This window comes from Onychomys torridus, chromosome 1, assembly GCF_903995425.1.
Source record: "Onychomys torridus chromosome 1, mOncTor1.1, whole genome shotgun sequence".
NCBI classification, from domain to species: domain Eukaryota; kingdom Metazoa; phylum Chordata; class Mammalia; order Rodentia; family Cricetidae; genus Onychomys; species Onychomys torridus.
Window position 1 is genome coordinate 125,735,227 of NC_050443.1, and position 21,065 is coordinate 125,756,291.

Below are 21,065 nucleotides of genomic sequence, written 5' to 3' on the forward strand. Positions count from 1 at the left end.
CCGGCGCGCGCCTGCGCGAGGACCGGGTCCGCCCCGCCCTCCCCGCGCACGCGCGGGAACGTCCCATTGCGGCTGCGCAGAACGCGCCCGATGCGCTTCAATCAGCGTTGAAATGAAGAGTTCGGAGCTCGCACTGCCGCTGTGTTCCAGGGGTCTCCTGCTCTGCGAAGCTCCACGAGGCTTGTTTGTCCCCTTCTTCCTGGACAGGAGGCGCTGTTGGTCCGTACCTTGGAGTGGCGCACTCCACTTGAGCGTCCCGGTCCTGCTGTGCCTCGGTTCTTCCTGATCTAACAGGGCTTTCGTAGGGATTAGCAGGGAATGTGGTTGTTATAGCTGTTATGATTGTCATCCTCAGGGACAGGCCTGTTTTTCTGAGCCTGTGACATTTTGGTGGAGCCGAGGTGATAAGCTGACTAGTAGGGATCTCCAGGCCGAAGTTCAGAAGTGGGCAACCGGAGGGCAGGTCACTGAAAGGGAGCCCTTAGAGCAGTGGTTCTCAACCTTTCCAGTGCTGCGACCCCCTAGTAAATTCTTCATGTTGTGGTGACCCCAAGCATCACATTATTTCGTTGCTACTTCATAACTAATTTTACTACTGTTATGAATGGTAATGTAAATAAATATCAGATATGCAGGATACATGACCTCTGTGAAAAGATCGTTGGAATCCTTAAAGGGATCATGACCTACGTGTTGAGAACAGATGGTTTGAGCAGTGCATTCTTCCAGTGACACATTTCCTAATTTTTCTGAACCCAAATCTCCACTGGTTTGGCTTAGTCAAGTGACCTGTGACACCATGTGCTAAGGATGGAATGGAGTACTAACAACCCTGACAACCTTTTAAGAAGACAGTGTAAGGACTACATAGTAAGACCCCATCTCAGAGGAAGAGACAGAGACAGAGAAACAGTTTGAAGCTGGGCCTGGTAGCACACACCTGTAATCCCAGCACTTGGAGACTGAGATAGAGATCCCTGCAAGTCAGCCAAGAGTAAACAGAGAGCCTTTGTCTCAACAAACAAACACAAAACATCAAACAGGAGCCGCAGAGATGGCTTAGCAGTTATGCTTACTGCTCTTGCAGAGGACCTGGTTTGGTTCCAGCACTCATGTGGTGGCTCACAACCCCCTATCACTCCAGTTCAAGGGGCTCTGACATCTTGGCCTCCACAGGCTCCTACATGCATGTGATACATACACTCAGGTACTCACAAGCACCCACAGAGAACACACCTTTAACCCCAGCACTCGGGAGGCAGAGGCAGGTGGATCTCTGAGTTTGAGGCTGGTCTACAGAGAGAGTTTCAGGACGGCCTGTTACACAGTGAAACCCTGTCTCAAAAGTAAATAAACTTTTTTAAAAGTTTCATTGAACTAGGCATGGTGCTTCATATCTGCAATCCCAGCATTTGAGAGGTTGAGGCAGGAGGACTTTCATGAGTTTGCAGTCAACCTGGGTCACATTCTAAGACTATTGAACAGAAAAGCAAAACAAAACCTTACTGATTTTTCACACTCGTAGCCAAAGCACTGGTGGCCCAACACCTGATACCTGAGGCTTAAGACTTTCTTGATAACGAGAAGTCATGAACCTGAGCCAATTAACAGTTGTTTTTTTGTTTTGTTTTGTTTTGTTTTTTGTGTTTTTTTTTTTGTTTTTTGTTTTCGAGACAGGGTTTCTCTGTGTAGCTTTGTGCTTTTCCTGGAACTCGCTCTGTAGACCAGGCTGGCCTCGAACTCACAGAGATCCGCCTGGCTCTGCCTCCCGAGTGCTGGGATTAAAGGCGTGTGCCACCACTGCCTGGCAACAGTTGTTTATAGAGATTGGGAGTGTAGCTCAGTTGGTAGAGCGTTTGCTTGGCAAGCCTTGGGTTTGATGCCCCTCCCCCCCCCCAGCATCTGATGAACAGGGCTGTTGGCACATTTGTAATCCCAGTACTTGGGAATGAAGGCAGGAGGAACAGAAGTTATCCTTAGCTACATAAGGAGTTCAAGGCCAGCCTGGGCTTTAGGAGACCCTGGCTCAAAAATGAATAGATAAGTAAAGCAAAGTCATGTTTCTTTTGACTCTTATTATTTTATGGATATGAGTGTTTGCTTTCATGTATGTCTAGGTACTACACTCATGCCTGATGCTGAGGAGGCCAGAAGAGGTCATCCATTTGGCTGGAAGTGGAGTTACAAACAGTTATGAGCCACCTTGTGGATGTTGGGAATTGAACCTGGGTCTTTGCAAGAGCAGCAAGTCTCTCAAAATGTTGAGCCATCTCTGTAGCTCCCAAAGTAGTGTTTCATTTTGTTTTGAGACAGGGTTTCTCTGTGTAGCCCTGGCTGTCCTGAACTCACTCTGTAGACCAGGCTGGCTTTGAACTCAGAGATCTGCCTTCCCCTACCTCCTGAGTGCTGGGACTAAAGTTGTGCACCACCATGCCTGGTAAAGTAGTGTGTTGTTTTTGTTTTATTTTGTTTGGTTTGGTTTTTTGAGACAGGGTTCCTTTGTATAGCTTAGGCTGTCCTGGAACTAAGTCTATAAACTATGCCGGCCTTGAATTCACAGAATCTGCCTCCTGGGTGCTGGTGATATGGGACAAAAGAAAAAGCAAAATTAAGGGACTATTCTATTGCCACTAATCTCATAATCCTTTGGTTTTACTTTGACTCTTTCACCCCCCCCACCCCCCCACCCCACCCCCACCCCACCCCGCTTTTTTTTTTTTCCGAGACATGGTTTCTCTGTGTTGTTTTGATGCTTGTCCTGGATCTTGCTGTGTAGCCCAGGCTGGCCTCGAACTCATAGAAAACTGCCTGGCTCTCCTTTCCGAGTACTGGGATTAAAGGTGTGCACCACCACCACCGCCCGGCTAAAACTTTTCTTAAGGTATAAATATTATCTCAAAATTTATAAAATTAATATATATATATTTAAACTTTTGTCATGATATTAATGGTCATATAGAATACTAACTAATTCTAGAAAAAGGCTTCATCTAGCTTTCTGTACATGAGTTTGGGTTTGAGTCTCTATCAGGTAACCAGGAATTAAGTTTTTGTATTCTGGATATGCATAACAAATTATAGTCCTTTAACCTCTCTGAGATCTGCTGTATGTGACATTTAAAATGTTTAAGTTTTCCGAAGTTAATCATGATCATGTCTAACATCTCCAAAAGGAGGATGGGCCCCACAATAACGATTCCTCCTGCATTGCAGTAATGCCACTAAGCTGACAACCACCACCCAAAGATCAGCTTTGTACTACAAACTGCTCAGGACAATTTCAGGGTAGCTAGCTGAGATGGTCCAGCCTCACAGACTCCTCCGGCCAGGACTTGAGACAAGCCCTGCACTTTCCCATCACACAGAGACTGGACAATACATGATACAGCCAGCGCTCCCAGGACTTGAATATTATCCAAAAATTTTTTCAGGGTCCCCTAAAGACGTTGTTGCCCCAGACAGCAGGAAGTAATTATAAGAACACAACACCCACATTCCTAAGAGGTTGGGTGGGTGGTTTTTGGTTTTTGGTGGTTCAGTGAGTTATGGATATTTGTCATTATTTAGAGCAGTTGGTTACAAATTGTCATTAGTAATGGTCAGGAAAAAAAGATGAACAAAGGAGATTAGATTCAGGGACCTTGTTCTGAAAAGAAAAATGGGGTTTGTAGAAATGATAGGATAAAGGGGTAGATTATTGAACCTACTTTTAAACCAAAAAAGGAACTACTAGTCTTAAATATTTTACATTGATATGGATTTCTGTATATTGATACAAATTTAAGGTTATTTTTGTTATGCTCCATATATGTTTCTACTCTTGTTTAAGATATTTTTGTATGTTGATTCAAATTTAAGGTTATTTGTTAGAACATACTATACTTATGTTATATTGTTTGGAGTCAGAGGGTGGAGCTAGCCACTAGTTAACCATAGAGGTCTGGAAGTCTGACTGTACAGAGAGGAGAAGAGTGTAGTGAGAGTTATCAGCTGGACACAGAGGAGACAGGAGATGAACGTGCCATGCTAATAAAGGTACCACCATGTTACCCATAGAGAGGGTAAATAAGGAATATGGGTTAACTTAAAATGTAAGAGCTAATTGGTAATAAGCCCGAGCTATTGTCCAAGCATTTACAATTAATATAAGCCTCCGTATGATTATTTGGGACTGGGAATGTCAGTTTACATGCCAGGATTAAAGGCCTATGCCACCACCACCAGGCAAAAGTAGTGTTTGTCAAGGCAACCCCCAATGGCAGAAACCAAAACAAAACAAGGAGGGGAAGGAGGAGAGACAGAAGGAAGGCAAGTCATAACTTTGTGGCACTGCCTCTGAGGCAGGCCTGAGGTGAGCGGTAGGGAAGGGTTGGAACTCAGAGGGAGTGGTGCAGCAGCTGAGGTCACCAAGCATGCACTCAGCTAGATGCCTCTCTCAGTCATCTTTACTCACTGGGGGAGCAGTCTACTGCTGAGCCACTTCCCAGCCCTACACGCTCACTCCCTGTTGAGGCCATTGTGACCTCTCACAAATTGATATATGACCTGTCAGCTCCAACCCCATCTAATGGGCTCCTCTCCAATTCTTCATTTCAACTCGACCCAGGAGGCATCTGTGGCATGGCTGTCCAGCTGTTCCTCCTTGTGCTCTACTAGAATGTTCCCGGCTGCGGGAGCTAAACCCAGCCCCTCTTTTCTTGTCTTATCTCTGCAACATTTTCCCAGTGTCATCTCGCCTGGCCTCCAGGGCCTCTTCTTCCTCACCTTCATCCCCACTGGGATTGCATACTGCTCACATTTGGACTGGTATTTTCCCACCAGAATCCCCCCTGTTCTGTCCTGTCACCTGCCTCCTGCCAGACTCTCAGCGGGTGCATTTCAACTGAGGAAACTGAGGGCCAGGGGAACTGCTTTAGGGTCCCCTAGCAGGTGAAAGAGTCTCCCCAGGCTGGACACAGATTTGCACCCCCTGCATTCATATTGGGCTTGAGTCCTTTCTGACCCTGGGCAGGTCATCTGGCCAATGCACTTCAGTTCGTCAGGTGAGTATGAAACTGAGGGTGAGGGCTGCTGGCAGACCTCAGAGTGCCCACAAAAATGAGACTGAACTGATGAGTCAAAGATAAGACAGCTACACAAACCTCTCCATCAAAACAAAATAAAACCCCAGTTCTGCTGTGAGTGTAGCAAAAGAACAATAACACAAGCATGCCGAACAATTCAAAAAATGTTTGGGGCCTGGAGAGATGGCTCAGAGGTTAAGAGCACTGGCTGTTCTTCCACAGGACCTGAGTTCAATTCCCAGCACCCACATGGTGGCTCACAACCATCTGTAATGAGATCTGGTGCCCTCTTCTGGCCTGCAGGGACACATGCAGGCAGAACACTGTATACATAATAAATACATAAATCTTAAAAAAAAAAAAAAATGTTTATACTGAGCCAGGCATGGTGGTTCACATTTGTAAGGAACAAAACTTAAAAACCATTTTGTGCAACTCAAAAGGCATTGTATGCCAGGCAGTGGTAGTTTATGCCTTTAATCCCAGCAGTCAGGAGGCAGAGGCAGGCAGATTTCTGAGTTCAAGGACAGCCTGTTCTCAGAGCAAATTCCCAGATAGTCAGAGCTGTTATGAAGCAGATCTGGTCAATGTGGAGCCAGCAGGCTCAGAAAAGTCTCTGAACCAGAGTGTGCCAAGAGGATCCTATGAGTTCCTGAGCCATGGAACTTGGGAGGGAATCATGTTTGTTGGTCTGACTTGCTAACCCCTGGAGGATTTGTTTGTTGTGCAGTCATGGGTCAGATTTCTTGACTCTGGGCAGGACAGTCTCTTGAAGTCATATTTTCCATGTCTGGATGACTGCCATATTTTCAGAGATACAAAATCTTTAGAAATATAATAAAATGTAAAATACAGCCAGGTGAGGTAACACACACCTTTAATCCCAGCATTTGGGAAGCAGAGACATGGTAGATCTCTACGAGTCCAAGGTCAGCCTGATCTACATAGCAAATTTCAAGTCAAGGATATGGGAATATGTCCAAAGTCTGTCTAGACTGTATGCAGACCCGAGGTCAGAGAGAAGCTGTGAATGTCAGGGTCATTCTCTGCCCCTTGTATGACTTCTAGGAAACTGGACCAGATCCCACTTGTTATTGCCTTGAATGCGAACAACAGGCGAATGTCCATGCATTTCTGACTCTGCCTCACTATTTGTTCATCAGCTGTTCCACCAACTGCAAGGCCCACTATAGGCATGAAGACCCCCACCCCCACCCTCTGTGGAGACACTGCCTATCCCTCCACCAAACTCCCAGGAAAAACAAGCTTTTCTTCCATAACGTCATGCTTTCTAAAGGAATGTGTTCTGTAATTTGGCGGGGGTGGAGGGGGTGGGGGGGTGGTCAAGAAAACTGACCAGGAAAACCATAGAGTGCTGCTGTCACTGTGACCCTGCAAAGACCCAGCATCTCTGGTGGACCTGGAAAGTGGTGCTTTTATTTTAGCAGACAGTGTGCTTTCCTTTGGTCCCTGCAGGTTGCTTCTGCTTGGGCTTGGGTGTGGCTCTGCAGGAAAGTCCGTGATGTCCTCCGGCTCTGTGTGGAGTTCTGTACCAGGGTGCTCTAGGGGAACTTGGACACCCACTCTCACTCCCTGCATAGGCTCTTGGCAGCTCAAATGGTTTCTTTGAGGGCAGAAGCCCCCGGCTGCTGAAGAGAAATTTCTTCACTCTTACGTTCTGTGTCTCTTTTGGATTGGCCGTCTTTGACTCTGCTCAAAGGCAAACAGAAACTTCTGTCATCTTCCTGTTTCAGTCCTTTCCTGACTTTCCCACTCTTAACAGGTTTCATTTTTGGAAAAATCTCAATGTTCAAACCATTTTTTCAATTTTTGTTTTGCTTGTTTGAAACAGGGTCTCATTAGGTATTTGTGGTTGACTTGGAATTCACTATGTAGACCAAGCTGGACTTGAACTCACAGAGGTCCATCTGTCTCTCCCTCCTGAATGCTGGAATTAATGGGGTGTGTTATCACACCTGGTTTGTGTGATCCTGGGGTTTCCTGTGTTCTAGGCAAGCACTCTACCACCATATTGCCTCCTGAGCCCCTCCAACCTCCCTTCCCATGTCTCCTGGTCTACCTCTATTCTTTCTGTTTCCTCATTGTTGGACCTGTTCTGGTTGAGAGGAAGCCATGGTAGAGGGAGGCAGAAGTGGGTTTTTAAGCACAGCCATAGAAAATCCCTCCCTCTGACTTCCAGGTATCTGTAACCATTTGGCCCCACAATCCACAGTGCCAAAGGACACTTACCTTCTCTCCATTGCAGCAATGGTTTCCACCAGTGGCACATTTCGGGTCTCGGTCAAGAAGCAGGCAACAGCCATTCCAGCCAAGACTGAAATGGCACCAAAGAACACAGGCGGAAGGATGGGGCTGATCTCACCAAGTGTGGTGACCAGGGGTGCTGCCAAGCCTCCGAGGCGGGCGTTGACAGAGGCAAAGCCCATTCCCATCTGCCTGTGGGAAGTGCAAATCTATCAGAGCTGGATCTTGGCACTCAAAGAGTCAGCTCCTGTGGGCGTCAGAGAGGAGAGTGGAGCCCTGCTTGGGCGCCACTGCTCATACCCACCTGATCTCTGTGGGATAGAGTTCTCCTGTGAACAGGTACACACAGATGAAGGAGCTGGCCAGGCAGCCTTTGCCCAGTGCTGCCTGCACTGTCCGAAGGGTCTGCAGATCTAAAGAGGCAAAGGGGGAGGTGGAGCTGTGGGGAGCAGAGGCTGGAGTAAGGCTGTGATGGAAGGCTGGGGGACCTTGGGATTGGGAGGACCAGAGGGTAAAGCTTGGGGCAAAGGAGGAGATATAAGAGAAAGCCATGTGCACATGCCTTTAATGCCAGTCCCTGGGAGGCAGAGGTGGGCAGATCTCTGTTTGAGGTCAGCCTGGTCTACAAAGAGGTTCCAGGTCAGCCAGGACCACATAGTAAGACCCTGTCTCAGAGAAAGAGACAGAGACAGGGATGGGGGGCGAAGGGGAAGAGAGAGAGGGAGAGAGAGAAGGGGGGAGAGATGTGTACAGGAGAGTCACAGAACCAGAGAAGGGTGAAACCACCACTTCATTCCTGTGTGAGATTCAGAAGTCCCAGTTTGCCCCTATCTGACATCTACTTCCTCACTTATTTGCATCTGTCACTGTGGTCTGCTGTGGAGACAAGACAAGGTTGGGAGTCGGGCTTTGATTCAAACCTTAGCTCTGACCCAGGTAGGTGACTTAGCCACAGTGACTTCCCATCTCCGAGTCTCTCTGTCCTGTCAGTAAGGGAAACAGCACACTTCACATAGTTGTTCAAAGGTGTTATAAGGTGGACACATGTCACTGGTGCAGAGCATTTGGTGCTCACTAAGCATTTCCTACTATGTCATTAACATGCGTGTCCTGCTGCTTTTATAAATTGCAAACCCTGACTCAAATATCCCACATTAGATGCTCGAAGAAATTGTGGTAGATTGGTGTTAGCTGGAGTGCACCCTGAGATCGTGTGAGGAGAGTCCTTGAATCATCCACACCTAAACCAGCTCTGCATCAATTATACCAATTCCTCTTTGGCATGGTGGCTTAAGTTTCCTTTTTATTTTTTTGAGACAGGGTCTCACTTTGTAGTCCAGGCTGGCTTCGAACTGATGGTCCTCCTGCCTCAGCCTTCCAAGGGCTAGAATAATAGGTGTGCTGCTGGTCAAGCTCCAGGGGCGCTGCCATTGCTTCTGGAATCCACATCTGTGTGGCTACCACAGGGCACCAGTGATGACTCACCCTCAGGCACAAACATGTTGGCGATGACCATGAGCCCGGCTAAGATGAGGAAGGAGGACACTGTGGCACGTCGTCCCACGTAAATCATGGTGGTAGTGGCAACCAGCATGGCTGGGATGTCGATGATCCCAAACAGAGCCTGTACCAGGTAGATGCTGAGCCCGAACTTCTGCAGGTCCATGGCCAGGCCGTAGTAAGCCACGGAGTTCGAGAACCTGGGGAAGGCAGCAGAGTGGCCCACTACTCTGGTGCTCGCGGCAAGGGATACAGGATGTGTGGCCTGGGGATCCTCCCCTTGGGGAGTTCAAATCCTCTGACCCCCGTAGCATCTTCTGGTCCCCCAAACCTCTGACTTTGGAGCACTTTCTCACTACATCTCTTTCTCACAACCCAGTCCCCCGAGCTCAGGCTCTGAGCTCTGGGGCAAGTTCGGTTTTCACTGTCAGAACCACATCAGTGCTGGAATTAAAACTGTGCTAAAGAATAAAAATAGAAGACAGACGCAACTAAAGAACAGAGGAACCATAGTTCATGCCAGTCCATGCCTATAATCCCAACACTTGGAAGGCTGAGGCAGGAAGCTCACAAGACCAAGGCCAGCCTGGGCTACATGGTGAAACCCTGTCTCAAAAGCTTACATTTATTTATTTTTGTGCGTGACTGTGTAGGTGTGCATACGTATTCCTGCATGTGGGTGCACTCATACGTGTGCACACAAGCATGTGGAGGCCAGATGTTGACAACAGGTGTCTTCCTCAATCACTCTCTACATTATCTTCTTTATCAATTAATTTCTGTTATAGTCTGTGCACCTGTGGAGGTCAGAGGATAGCTTTTGGGGGTCAGTCCTCCCCTTCTACTCGGGTCCCAGGGATGGAACTCAGGTTGCTGGGGGTTGTGTGACAGTGCTTTTACCTGCTAAGCTGTTTAGGACTGCCACCTTGTCTCCTGAGACAGGAGTCTGAACTTGATGGGACCCTCTCCCTCCCCATTCTCTCTCTGACAGGCTCTGACATCATAGCTCAAGCTGGTCTGGAACTCACTAATAGCCCAAGCTGGCTTGAGTATCACAGCAGTCTTCCTGCCTGGGCCTCCCAAGTTTTGGGATTATAGGCAAGAGCCAAGCACCTGGTTATGTTCTGTTTCTGGGTCAAACATGAAAATCTGTCAAGCTGAGCCATGTACACTTTTGTGTGTACTTCCAGTGCCAGGTAAGGGTGGCACACACCTCTAATGCTAGCGCTGAAGAGGCCAACAGCAAAACCCAAAGCTCAATGCCACCCTGGGCTACAGAGTGAAACCCTGCCTTACCTAACCAAAACACCAAGAAAGACAAAACAGTGACTAGATGGGCACAAATCTAATGCGGCCCTCCTTATTCCTGGCCTGGGTTTACACACACCCTTTCCAAGTTACCCAAACACCGATATTAGGTGGTGTTGTAAAAGGATTTTGCATGTGTAATGAAGGTCTTCCTCAGTTGACTTGAAGATAGATGAGGGTGGGTGAGGGAAGCTGATCTAATCACATGGGTCCTTTAAACCTGGGCCAATAGGTCAAAGGTAGAGTGCTAGGGATTCAGAGCCTAGGAGACTTTTTTTTTTTTTCAGTTTTGTGAGATAGGGTTTCCCAGGCTGGACTCGAACTTGTTATTTTTCAGAGGCTAATTTTGAACCCCCAATTCTTCTGTTTCCTGTTTCCCACATGTTGAGGCTGCAGGTGTGTGACACTTCACCCAAGCAGAGAGCAATCTGATGTGACAATCTCCACTAAAATGGAGGCTGTCACCTGGCCAGGAGGTCTCTTGGAACTGAGAGTGGCCGGCGGAGAGGTCCACTCTACAGCTGCAGAGAGCAGAGCCCTGCCAAATGAATTCTTTCCCAAAGGCTCTGCCAAGGTGCTGAGCCAGACCAATTCCTTCGACTCAGCCTTGTTAGAGCCTTGCAGGGACCCCAGCCGGGGCTTCAGCCTGCAGGGTGGAGATGCTTCACAGCTGTTGCCTGAAGTAAGTAAAACCTGATCATAGTGGCCTTTGACAAGGCTGAAGACCAACCAGGGAAGAGCCACCAGGTTCATGTTCATAGCCCTGAAGGCATATTGTTGGCACAGCTAACAGGGAAGATAAGGGATAGCTTTGCTCTTCAAATGGTCTTCCCAGAGAGACCGGACCACCAAAACTTGGTGTTTGAGAATTGGCTACCAAGAACAGAAGATGCCAAGGGACAGACTAGTCCAGGATTGGCAGGCTTCAGGTTACTATGGACTTGCAGATGGAAGCATGTCTTGGTGCCCAGGTGCAGGAGTTTTTTTATGCTAAGCTATGCCAAGATGGATCAGGGCCAGCTGGGATATACTTGGATGGTCTCTGAAAAACCATTTACATATCAGATGTCAGTTAAGAAGCAGGCCTTGGTTAGTGCTTGGCACTAAATGCGTGGCTGACTACCCAGTCAAGTTTGTTTACCCTACTAACTCTGGATGCATGCTGGAGGACAGGGAGGGTGGCCGCAAATGGGGGTCACATTCAAGATGGCTGCAGTCATGTCAAGTTGGATCCCAGCAGCACAGGGAGAATGGACTAGATAAATGTTTCCCACAATTCCTTCCTGTCCGACATCCCTGTTCCTGACTAAGCTCTCATATTCCTTCATTCACTCATTATTCTGCAAGTCCACCATATTTGCCATGGCTTTGCTTAATGATGAAAGACATTTCAGATATGATTTTTAAAAAGTTATTTAAAAAAACAAATAGAACAGAGTATTAACCCATTTTTATGGGAACACATGTGTATGTGCTCGTGTGTGTGTGTGTGTGTGTGTGTGTGTGTGTGTGTGTGTGTGTGTTGTCCTTGGGGTCAATCTCCAGGGAAGGTCGAGAGTGAGGGCGGCGCAGTCACTTTAAAAAAAAAAAAATATATTTATTTATTTATTTATTTATTTATTTATTTATTTATTTTTTAAAGATAGGGTCTTACTATGTAGCTCTGGCTTGCCTGACACTCCCTGTGTAGACCAGGCTAGCCTTGAAATCGCAGCGATCCACCTGCCTCTGATTACAGCATTGGGACCAAAGGCGTGCACCCGACACGCGCAGCTGAGAACATTGCCTTATGTAATTCACTCTTTTCTGGTCTTCACCACAGCACTATGTGAAGGGTGGTGCTCTAAAAGTCACGTGACTGATGGGGAAGCTGAGGAGGTTGAGGTTAGCATGTTCAGGCTCAGACAGTAAGTGGTGGTGCTGAGATCAAGGCTCAAGCCACCCTCCCTCAGTCTTGGTTTGTGTACATCGAGTATGCTGCTGTAATTTGTAAATTAACCACAACAGGGTTTGGAGACATTTGTGCAAGCTGACTAGTTCTCATCTCCCTTTTCATCTTCCCAGTCAGACCCTAGGAGTCCCAGCCTCCAACCTAGCCGAGCCTAGAGGGCCTCTCTCCACTCCACAAATCGTAAAACTGGACCCAGATGTAGCCTGGTTAGGCTCCAGGGCTTCAGGAGAGCCTTGAAATGGCCAGGATTTTCTGTATAAACCGAAACTGCACAAGCCAGGAGCTTCCAGGGGGTCAGATGGTTGGAGAATCCTGCAGCGGGACCCAAGGCCCCACCTCTGCCTGAGCCGTGGATTGCAGCCTCTAAACAAAAATGGGCCATTGCTAATTCTTTCTAGAAGGATCCAAAAGAGGTCATTCAACCTCTGAGTTTGGAGTTGGTGGTTTGTGTCTTTCCAGCAGGAAAAAGAAGGTGAAGAAATGGCTGGATCCTAGAAGGCAGGCTTAGCTGGGGGTAGGGGTTGTTACAACACACCTCAGTGAGGTATTGGGGTCACCAAGGCTCTCTTGCTGCCCAGAGCCAGATCATCAAAGCTCTCTCCACCTCCAGAGTGGGAGACACCCCTGCATTCCCAGAGCCCAGGAGACACAGCCCCAAATCAGGTAACAGAATGTCAGGGGTCACAAATACTGAAAGCCCTTTGCATATTTTGACTTTGAGACTCACAAGGACCATACTTCAACAGGAACATTTTGGGGAGTTTTTGATTTTTGTTTTGAGACAGGGTTTCTTTGTGCAACAGTCCTTGGCTGTCCTGTCACTGAAATCCATCTGCCTTTGCCTCCCAAGTGCTGGGATTAAAGGTGTGCATCACCACCACCCAGCAAAAAAACCACATTTTTACATATGAATGTTTTGCTGGTATGTACGCATGTACACTACGTTGTGTCTGATTGGCAGATCCCCTGGAATTGGATTTAGAGATGGTTTTGAGTCACCATGTAGGTGCTGGCAATTGAACCAGGGTCCTCTGCAAGAGGAGCAAGTACTCTAAACTTCTGGGCCATCTCTCCAGCCCTGAGGGTGAACTTTTTTATTGTGAGTGTGTGTGTGTGTGTGTGTGTGTGTGTGTGTGTGTGTGTGTGTGTGTAAATCCTTTGCTTATGTATGCCCATGCCTGTGCACAAATATCGCGACCAGGGGACAGTGGGTGTCCTCTTCTATCTTCTGATGCCTTATTCCCTTAAACCTGAACCTGGAGTTCAGTTTGGCTAGGCTGACCGCTCAGCAAGGTCTCAGGATCTGCTTGTATTCAGTGTTCCAGGCACACTAGGCCATGCTCAGCTTTTTACCCAGGTACTGGGGGTGTGAACTCAGGCCCTCATACTGGTAGAACAAGTGCTCTTAGTCACCAAGTCATCACCCAGCTGAAAAGGGTGTGACATGAGATTGAATTCACACACTCAGTTGCTCATTGTATTAGGACTGTTTCAGGACAAAGTTTGCCAATGACAGCAGAAAGTGTGTCCCCATCTCAGGACAAAGTCCTGGGTATGAGCCCATCACCTACCAGACAACCATGAGACAGCATGTGACCTTTCTGATGGCCGGGGTTCGGAAGAGGTCCAAGATGGAGTTGGAGGTACGGACACTTGCAAACTCACTCTGGATGTAGGAGCTCACCACCTGCATGAGGAATGTCTGGTCAGGGGCACTGAGTGTTCTGGCACCCCATTTCTCTGCTGGAGGCACCTTATCCTCCTCTTCACTGAGAAACGGGTGGCCCTTAGAGACTGTATGATTTTGAGATGGGGTGGCTGCAATATGCACCCCGAGAATCCTGAGGTTCTGTGGCATTAGACATACATTCACTTAATTCCTGGTAACGTCATGGTAGTGTCAGACAGCAGTTAAAAGCAGCTGGCTGGAGTCAGCTGTTGGAGCTCTGAGTTAGACACACAAGGCCTAGCTCCCGTCTCCAGTGCAACCCTACCAAGTGCTCAAACCTCAATGTCTGTTTCTTTCTCTTTGTTACGGTTTTTGTTGCATTTACTTATTTTGTGTGTGAGCACATAGGTGCTACAGCATGTGTGTGTGTGTGGGGGGGGGGGTGTCAGAGGACAACTTTTAAAATTAGCTCTCTCCTTCCTGAGTGTGGGTCCTGAGGATTGACTTCAGATCATCAGCACCGCAGCAAGGACTTAACACACTGAGCCATCTCAGTCGCCCAATCTGTTTTTTCTTTGTCTTCTTCCTCTTTCGTTTTCTTCCTCATGTGTGTATGAGTGTGTTCATGTGTGTGTGCACTCACATGTGAGAGGAATGTGAAGACAAATGTTGACTATCACTTTTTGTTTCTGAGCTGAGGATCGAACCCAGGGCCTTGCGCTTGCTAGGCAAGCACTCTACCACTGAGCTAAATTCCCCAACCCGTGTATTTCTTTTCTTTTCCTTTTTTTCCACTTGAAACAAGGTTTCACTGTGTAACCCTGGCTGTCCTGGAACTCACTTTGTAGGCTAGGGTAGCTTTGAACTCAGGGATCTGCCTGCCTCTGCCTCCAGAGTGCTGGGACTAAGGGTGAGTATCACCATGCCAAGCTATGTGTATATTTCTTAAAAATTTCTTTTTGAAGTTCAAAGTTGTCACGGAACCTGCTAGGCTGACTAGCCCACCTCTCTCTATTCTTCAGTTTTGGGTATACCATCACACCTGGCTTTTTTTTCTCCCTGATCATGCTGGGGATTCGACTGGGTTTCTCATGCTTGTACAACAAATACTTTATCCACTAAACTGCCTCCCCAAACCCCATACTCAACACATCATTCTCGGCCTCCCTGAGCATCTCTACCCTCTGCCCTAGGATGACAGGCAGGTAAGTCCTGGGCAGCTGACAAGTCCCAGTGTAACCAGAAGCTGTTACTACCACAAAAACCTACCCCAGCCTTCCACCCACTCATCTGCTTACCTCTGTAGTCAGTCTTTCCCCTTCCTCTTTCCTGCCATTTATCATGGCCACCTTCCGAAGATTCTTCACAGCTTGCTGGGACTTGCCGTGAAGGAGGAGCCATCGGGAAGACTCTGGAAGCCACCTGGGACACAGAAGGTTCATTCCCATCCACAGTCCTAACACACCTTCATTGCCTTCTACCAGACCCTGCAGGCAGGTGGCATGGTCCTCTGTGTCATAGCCAGGACATGCCACCAATATCCCTTCATTGTTGTCTGTTTTGTTTTTGAGACAGATTCTCCCTAGATAGCCCAAGTTAGCCTCAAACTCTGGTCCTTCAGGCTCTGCCTCCAAAGTGTTGGAAAAACAGGTGTACACCACCACATACAATACAGTATTCTCCTCTGCCCCCCTCCCTCTTTTGGTCTTTTGAGACAGGGTTTCTCTGTGTAGCTTTGTGCCTTTCCTGGATCTCGCTCTGTAGCCCAGGCTGGCCTTGAACTCACAGAGATCCTCCTGGCTCTGCCTCCCGAGTGCTGGGATTAAAGGTGTGCACCACTGCTGCCTGGCTCTTTTCACTATGTGGGTGGGTTCCAGAAATTAAACTCTGGTTGTTAAACTTGAAGTCAAGTGCCTTTACCTGCTGAGCTATCTTGCCCAACTATTTTTCTGTTTTCTATCTATCTATCTATCTATCTATCTATCTATCTATATCTTTTTGTTTTGTTTTGAGACAGGATTTCTCTGTGTAGCTTTGCGCCTTTCCTGGAACTCACTCTGTAGTCCAGGCTGACCTTGAACTCATGGAGATCCACCTACCTCTGCCTCCCTAGTGCTGGGATTAAAAGCATGGGCCACCACCGCCTGGCTATTTACTTATTTGAGTATATTATACAGAGTATCACTGAAGAGTCCTTCAAAACTAAGACACACTTGATATTGACTCTGGTTCTTATTCTAGCTGTGTGGCCTTGAAAAAATCATGGTCCCTGTCTGGGCTGTACCTCAGTTCCCTTCTTACAAAACATCATGAGCTTGTTGGGAAGTATAATGAAATTTATATAGGCAAAATCATTTTGTGTGTTCCAGAGCTCCATGCCAAAGATTCCCTAAAGCTATTCATGAGTACCTGGGCCCCTGTGGCCCTCATGACACTTTCTGTTCTCTGTGTCCAGCACATAGCAGACACCACACACTCTGACCCATGTGATGGGGTTCAGTCACACAGATGCACGCCCACACCCAAGCCCCCCTCTGCTGGACGTACCAAGAATAGAGGAAAAAGACCAGGAAAGGAGCAGAGACAGCAAACTGCAGCCACCGCCAGGGGCGGATCAGGTAGGCCACGCCAGCCAGGATGAGCTGGCCCAAGGTGAAGGAGAAGCCCAGCAAGATGCCCGCCACTGTCCGGCCCCGGGTTGGCATCCACTCGACAACTGTGGGAGAAATGCAGCCAGTTTGAAGGACTCATCCACCACATAGCTGTTTAGTTCACCTGTCCCTTCCTTATGACTGTGGCAACTTAAAGCCCATGCCAAGGTTTACCTAGACAATACTCTTATGTGGCCTACAGCAGGTCATTATAAGACACCAGGACTCCACAATGGCTTCATTGTAAGGTCAAATGTCCTGAGACAGAGTGTGGGGCCTCTCTCTCTCTCTCTCTGTGTGTGTGTGTGTGTGTGTGTGTGTGTGTGTGTGTGTGTGTGTGTGTATTCAAACACATGTCCCCACAAACATGCAAATATTTGTGTGGTATAGAGGCTGTTGTAGTACAAGATGGACCAATGGACTTTAGACACCTGCTCTAAGCCATGGCTGGACACCTGCCCTTCTAGAAGGTGGAGGTTGGGACTGGATTACTGGGGTCCCAATGCTTAGCACCTTCCAATATCCAAATGCTGGACAGAAAGAGACAGAGAAGGGATACTGATCTGTACTGTTCTCTAGGCCCAAGACCTCCCTCCCACCCTGAAGCCCAAAGGCTCTTCTGTCTATGGACAGCTGAAGGTGGTGGCAGTTTCTGAGCCTGATGATGCCTTCAGAAGCAAACAGTGGTTTAGGAGACACACACAGGTGCAGCTGTGTCCAGGGTGGGCTCTCTATTGCTTCACAATACCTTCCACCAGGGCCACCTACAGGCTCCGGTTTATCACTTGTCACTGAAGCGTGACACTCCCATTTGTTTAGCACCCATGGAGCTAAGAAATGACCAGCCTTTGCAGCATAGGCAGCCCACCTTCCCCAAAGTCACACACTCAGCACTGTCTGTAACAGTGGGACCACCTCTCTCTCTCTCTCTCTCTCTCTCTCTCTCTCTCTCTCTCTCTCTCTCTCTTCCTGGTTTTTTGAGACAAGGTTTCTCTGTGTAGCCTTGGCTATCCTGGAACTCCCTCTGTAGACTAGGTTGGCCTTAAACTCACAGAGATTTTTCTTGTCTCTACCTTCCAAGTGCTGGGATTAAAGGCATGTACCACCATTGCCTGGCTATTTATTTCTTCGTTATAGACATGGTCTCACCCTTGGTAGTTTTTGGTTAGCCTGGAACTCACTTTGTTGACCAAGCCGGCCTCAAATGTGTGATCCTCTTGCCTCTACTTCCTGAGAGCTAGGATTATATTCATGGCACCCTGCCCTAAAGTTTTGGAGTTTGGATTTCAGATTAGAATCATTTGATTGTATGAGCTCCCCCACACCTTACTTATTTACAGACTCATGTAGCTTAGGCAAGCCTCAAATGTGCTATGTAACTGAGGATGACCTTGAACTTCTGATCTTCTTGCTTCTACTTTCCAAGTGCTGGGATTACAAGTGTGAGCCACCATACCTGGCTCTTTTGGAGATAATTCTATCTCATGGCCCTGTGTCCCAGTCACCTATGTGACCCCACCTAAGCCTGGCACGTTGTAGATAATCAGAGGCTATTGAATAACTCTGAAGTGAAATCAATCTGACCCTTGCAGCTCACAGATTAGTAAATTGAAACTCAGATCCAAGAAAGGCCACCATGGTCTACTGCCACTGCTACCACGGTCACAATCTGTCAACCCAGGTCTTCCAAATCCAGACCCCTGGGTAGGAAGTTGTGAGTTGAGGTTTCTGGATGAGAATTACCACAAGACAAAATTTAAAAAGATGTCCTATGATGGCTGCAATCCTCCCTTCTCGTGACCCCAGCCCCTCTGGGTCCCCCTTGGACTGGACTCACCCAGGGAGAGGGAGTTGAGGATGATGCCGGAGAAGGTCATGCCCATCAAGAACCGGAAGACACAGTAGGCGCTGAAGGAGCCAACATATGCTGTGGCAGCCCCCGAAACTGCTAGCTGCAGGTATGACCAGACCAGTGGGGCCTTGCGACCCAACCTGAACCCAAAGAGTAAGGGGTTAGGGAATCCCAAGGAGGCCAGATAACCTCAGGGGAGCAAAACCTGTGCCTGACCCTTCTGCCTTGGAGACACCAAAGCAGTCAAGGGCAAGATAAGATACCAGGAAAAGGCACCCCACTACATACACAGCACACGCAACTGTCAGGACCCCAGTACTGGTGGCCAAGGCTGGCCAGGGATAGAGGGACATGTGTGGAAGAAAATCAGAGACTGAGTGATTTAGACCAGGTTGGGAAAAGGTAGAGATTTTGAAAAGACCCAGAGGCCCATGCCTGTAATCCCAGCATTGGGAAGTGGAGGCAGAAAGATCAGAAATTCAAAAAATTAAAAGAAAAACACTCACTGGGTGGTGGTAGTGCAGGCCTTTAATCCCAACACTTGGGAGGCAGAGGCAGAGGCAGAAGGATCTCTATGAGTTCAAGGCCAGCCTGGTCTACAGAGTGAGTTCCAGGGCTACACAGAGATACCCTGTCTCGAAAAAAGAAAAAGAAAAACACTCACAGACACATAGACAAACGCATTATATTATGCACATACAGACACATACACACAAAAAGAAAAAGGAAGAAAGGAAGAAGGGAAAGAAAAGGAACATAGATGAACAATGCAAGGGCTTTCCCTGGGTGACTAGGATCTCCCCCAAACACTCACCGGTCTGCTAGGCTACCAAACAAGGCAGCGCCTACCAGTACCCCAGACATGTAGATGGACTGAGCCAGGTCACGGAGGGTACGGGCCTCACACACCAAGTCCCACTAGGAGGGAGAGAGGAATGCTAAGCCTCGTCCTTAGGTAGCAGCCTCCCCCAAGTCCCCCAAACCACCCACCCACCTCTGACCTCCATCACGATGGTAGATGGGAAAATGCTTCGGTCATAGACCCAACCATCTTGGCAGTCCTCTGTGGCCGCTCCGTGGGAGGAGGTGTTAGATTTCAGAAGGGCCCACTGAGGCTCTGTGTAGCGCTGGCATGGCTCAGGGACTCCATGCTGGTTCAGGGGTATGGTAGCCCTCAGCCAGGCCCCTGAGTCATTGGTGGTAGCCTCTGTGTGGTTGGCAGGATGCTGGCAGTAGTGGGGGGGTGCAGCAGCTGTGAAATTCTGCAGGAAGGTGTGGCAGGCCAGCAGCCCACAGGGCAGCAGCAGCAAAGTGGTATAGACAAACTGGAAGCGACCCACACCCCCCAGAGCATCCAGCAGATCTGTGAAGGCCATGGCCAAGGGCCCTACCCAAAGTTCTGTGTGCCTGGGTCTTATGTAAAAAGGCAGGGGAGGGGACTGGGAGGTGGAGGATCAGGCCAGGGGTTAGGACCACACAGGCCCTCTACCTGCAGCTCAGAGGGATCCAGTTACACCTCACCTGAGGCCTAAGAGTCCCCACATCTGCAGTGTGCCCCTCCTCTAGGCCTTCCTCCATCTGTAACCAGGTATTAGGAAACCTGAGGGTTGGGAACTAGGGAGATGGCTGAGTCAGTGAAATCCTTGCTTACTTGGCCACCAGAAAGCCCTGCGTTTAAACTCAGAACCCACTGAAAAAGATGGCCATGGTGTCATACACTTGTTTGCTTGGTTTTGGTTTCCTTTTTTTTTTTTTTTTTTTTGGTTTTTCGAGACAGGGTTCTCTGTGTAGACCAGACTGGCCTCGAACTCACAGAGATCAGCCTAGCTCTGCCTTCCAAGTGCTGGGATTAAAGGGTGAGTACCTGGCTCTTGAATTTAATTTTTTTTTTTTTTTAATGAGAAATAAACCAAACACAACAAAATAAAACCAAACAAATCCAAATAGGGCAAACAAGAAGGAGCTTCATAGTGCAGCCTCAGCTTGGGGTCAGGATGCATCCAGATTATCCCCATTCACTGGTCAATCACCACGACAAATTAAAGCCACTCTAGAGAAGGCCAGAGGGCTGAGAGGAGTCCAGGATACCACCTGCCCCTCCTCCCTCCAGGACCTTCCTCACAAAGCAGACCGCTGCTGGAGAGGAGGCCAGTACAGACCGGGCCTGGGGGCTCCCAGTGAGTAAGCGAGCTGCAAGTTCAGGACACTGTCTCTTTCACTATTAGAAATGTCTCTGGGGCCAGAGAGATGGCTCAGCAGTTAAGAGCACTGCCTGTCTTCCAGGGTTCATGCGTTCAATTTCCCGGCAACCACCTGATGGCTCACAACCATCTGAAATGAGATCTGGTGCCCTCTTCTGGCATGCAGGTGTACATGCAGGCAGAATACTATGTGCATAATAAATAAATAAATCTTAAAAAACAACCCTCAGTTCCATTTCTACCTGGCAGCCTTGTGGGCAGTCCTCACCTCCTGGTCCCTTGATTTTTCTTTTCTTTTCTTTCTCTCCTCAAGATAGGGTCTCATATAGCTTAGGCTGACCTGGAACTCCCTATGTAGTTGAGGATGACCTTTGAACTTCTAATCCCCCTACCTCTATCTAGACAAGTCCTCTGCCAACCAAACATACCCCACCTAGATCCTTCAGTCTCCACTGGCTGCCTGCACCTTTGTCCTACTCCGGTCCCACAGAGGCAGAAAAGCTCATAGAAGGTGTGGGTACTTGGTGTATGAAGGGCGGGCAGAGGAGGGTCTAAGAAGGCCTCTTGTGGTCCAGGAGGGAGGTACATGCCTTTCTAAGCTTCCT

General features: G+C 48.3%; 1 protein-coding gene across 1 annotated transcript; it reads right to left on the reverse strand.

The window, feature by feature from the left end:
* Positions 1-6,460: 6,460 nt before the first annotated feature.
* On the reverse strand, positions 6,461-19,734 carry LOC118574060 (solute carrier family 22 member 20). Its single transcript, XM_036174689.1, has 10 exons — positions 19,261-19,734; positions 19,074-19,177; positions 18,245-18,399; positions 16,304-16,472; positions 15,055-15,178; positions 13,659-13,774; positions 8,814-9,028; positions 7,633-7,741; positions 7,314-7,520; positions 6,461-6,773 (listed from the first exon to the last, which is right to left on the reverse strand). The coding sequence occupies exons 1-10, from the start codon at positions 19,633-19,635 to the stop codon at positions 6,677-6,679; spliced, it is 1,671 nt and encodes a 556-aa protein (XP_036030582.1). The 5' UTR covers positions 19,636-19,734; the 3' UTR covers positions 6,461-6,676.
* Positions 19,735-21,065: the final 1,331 nt, after the last annotated feature.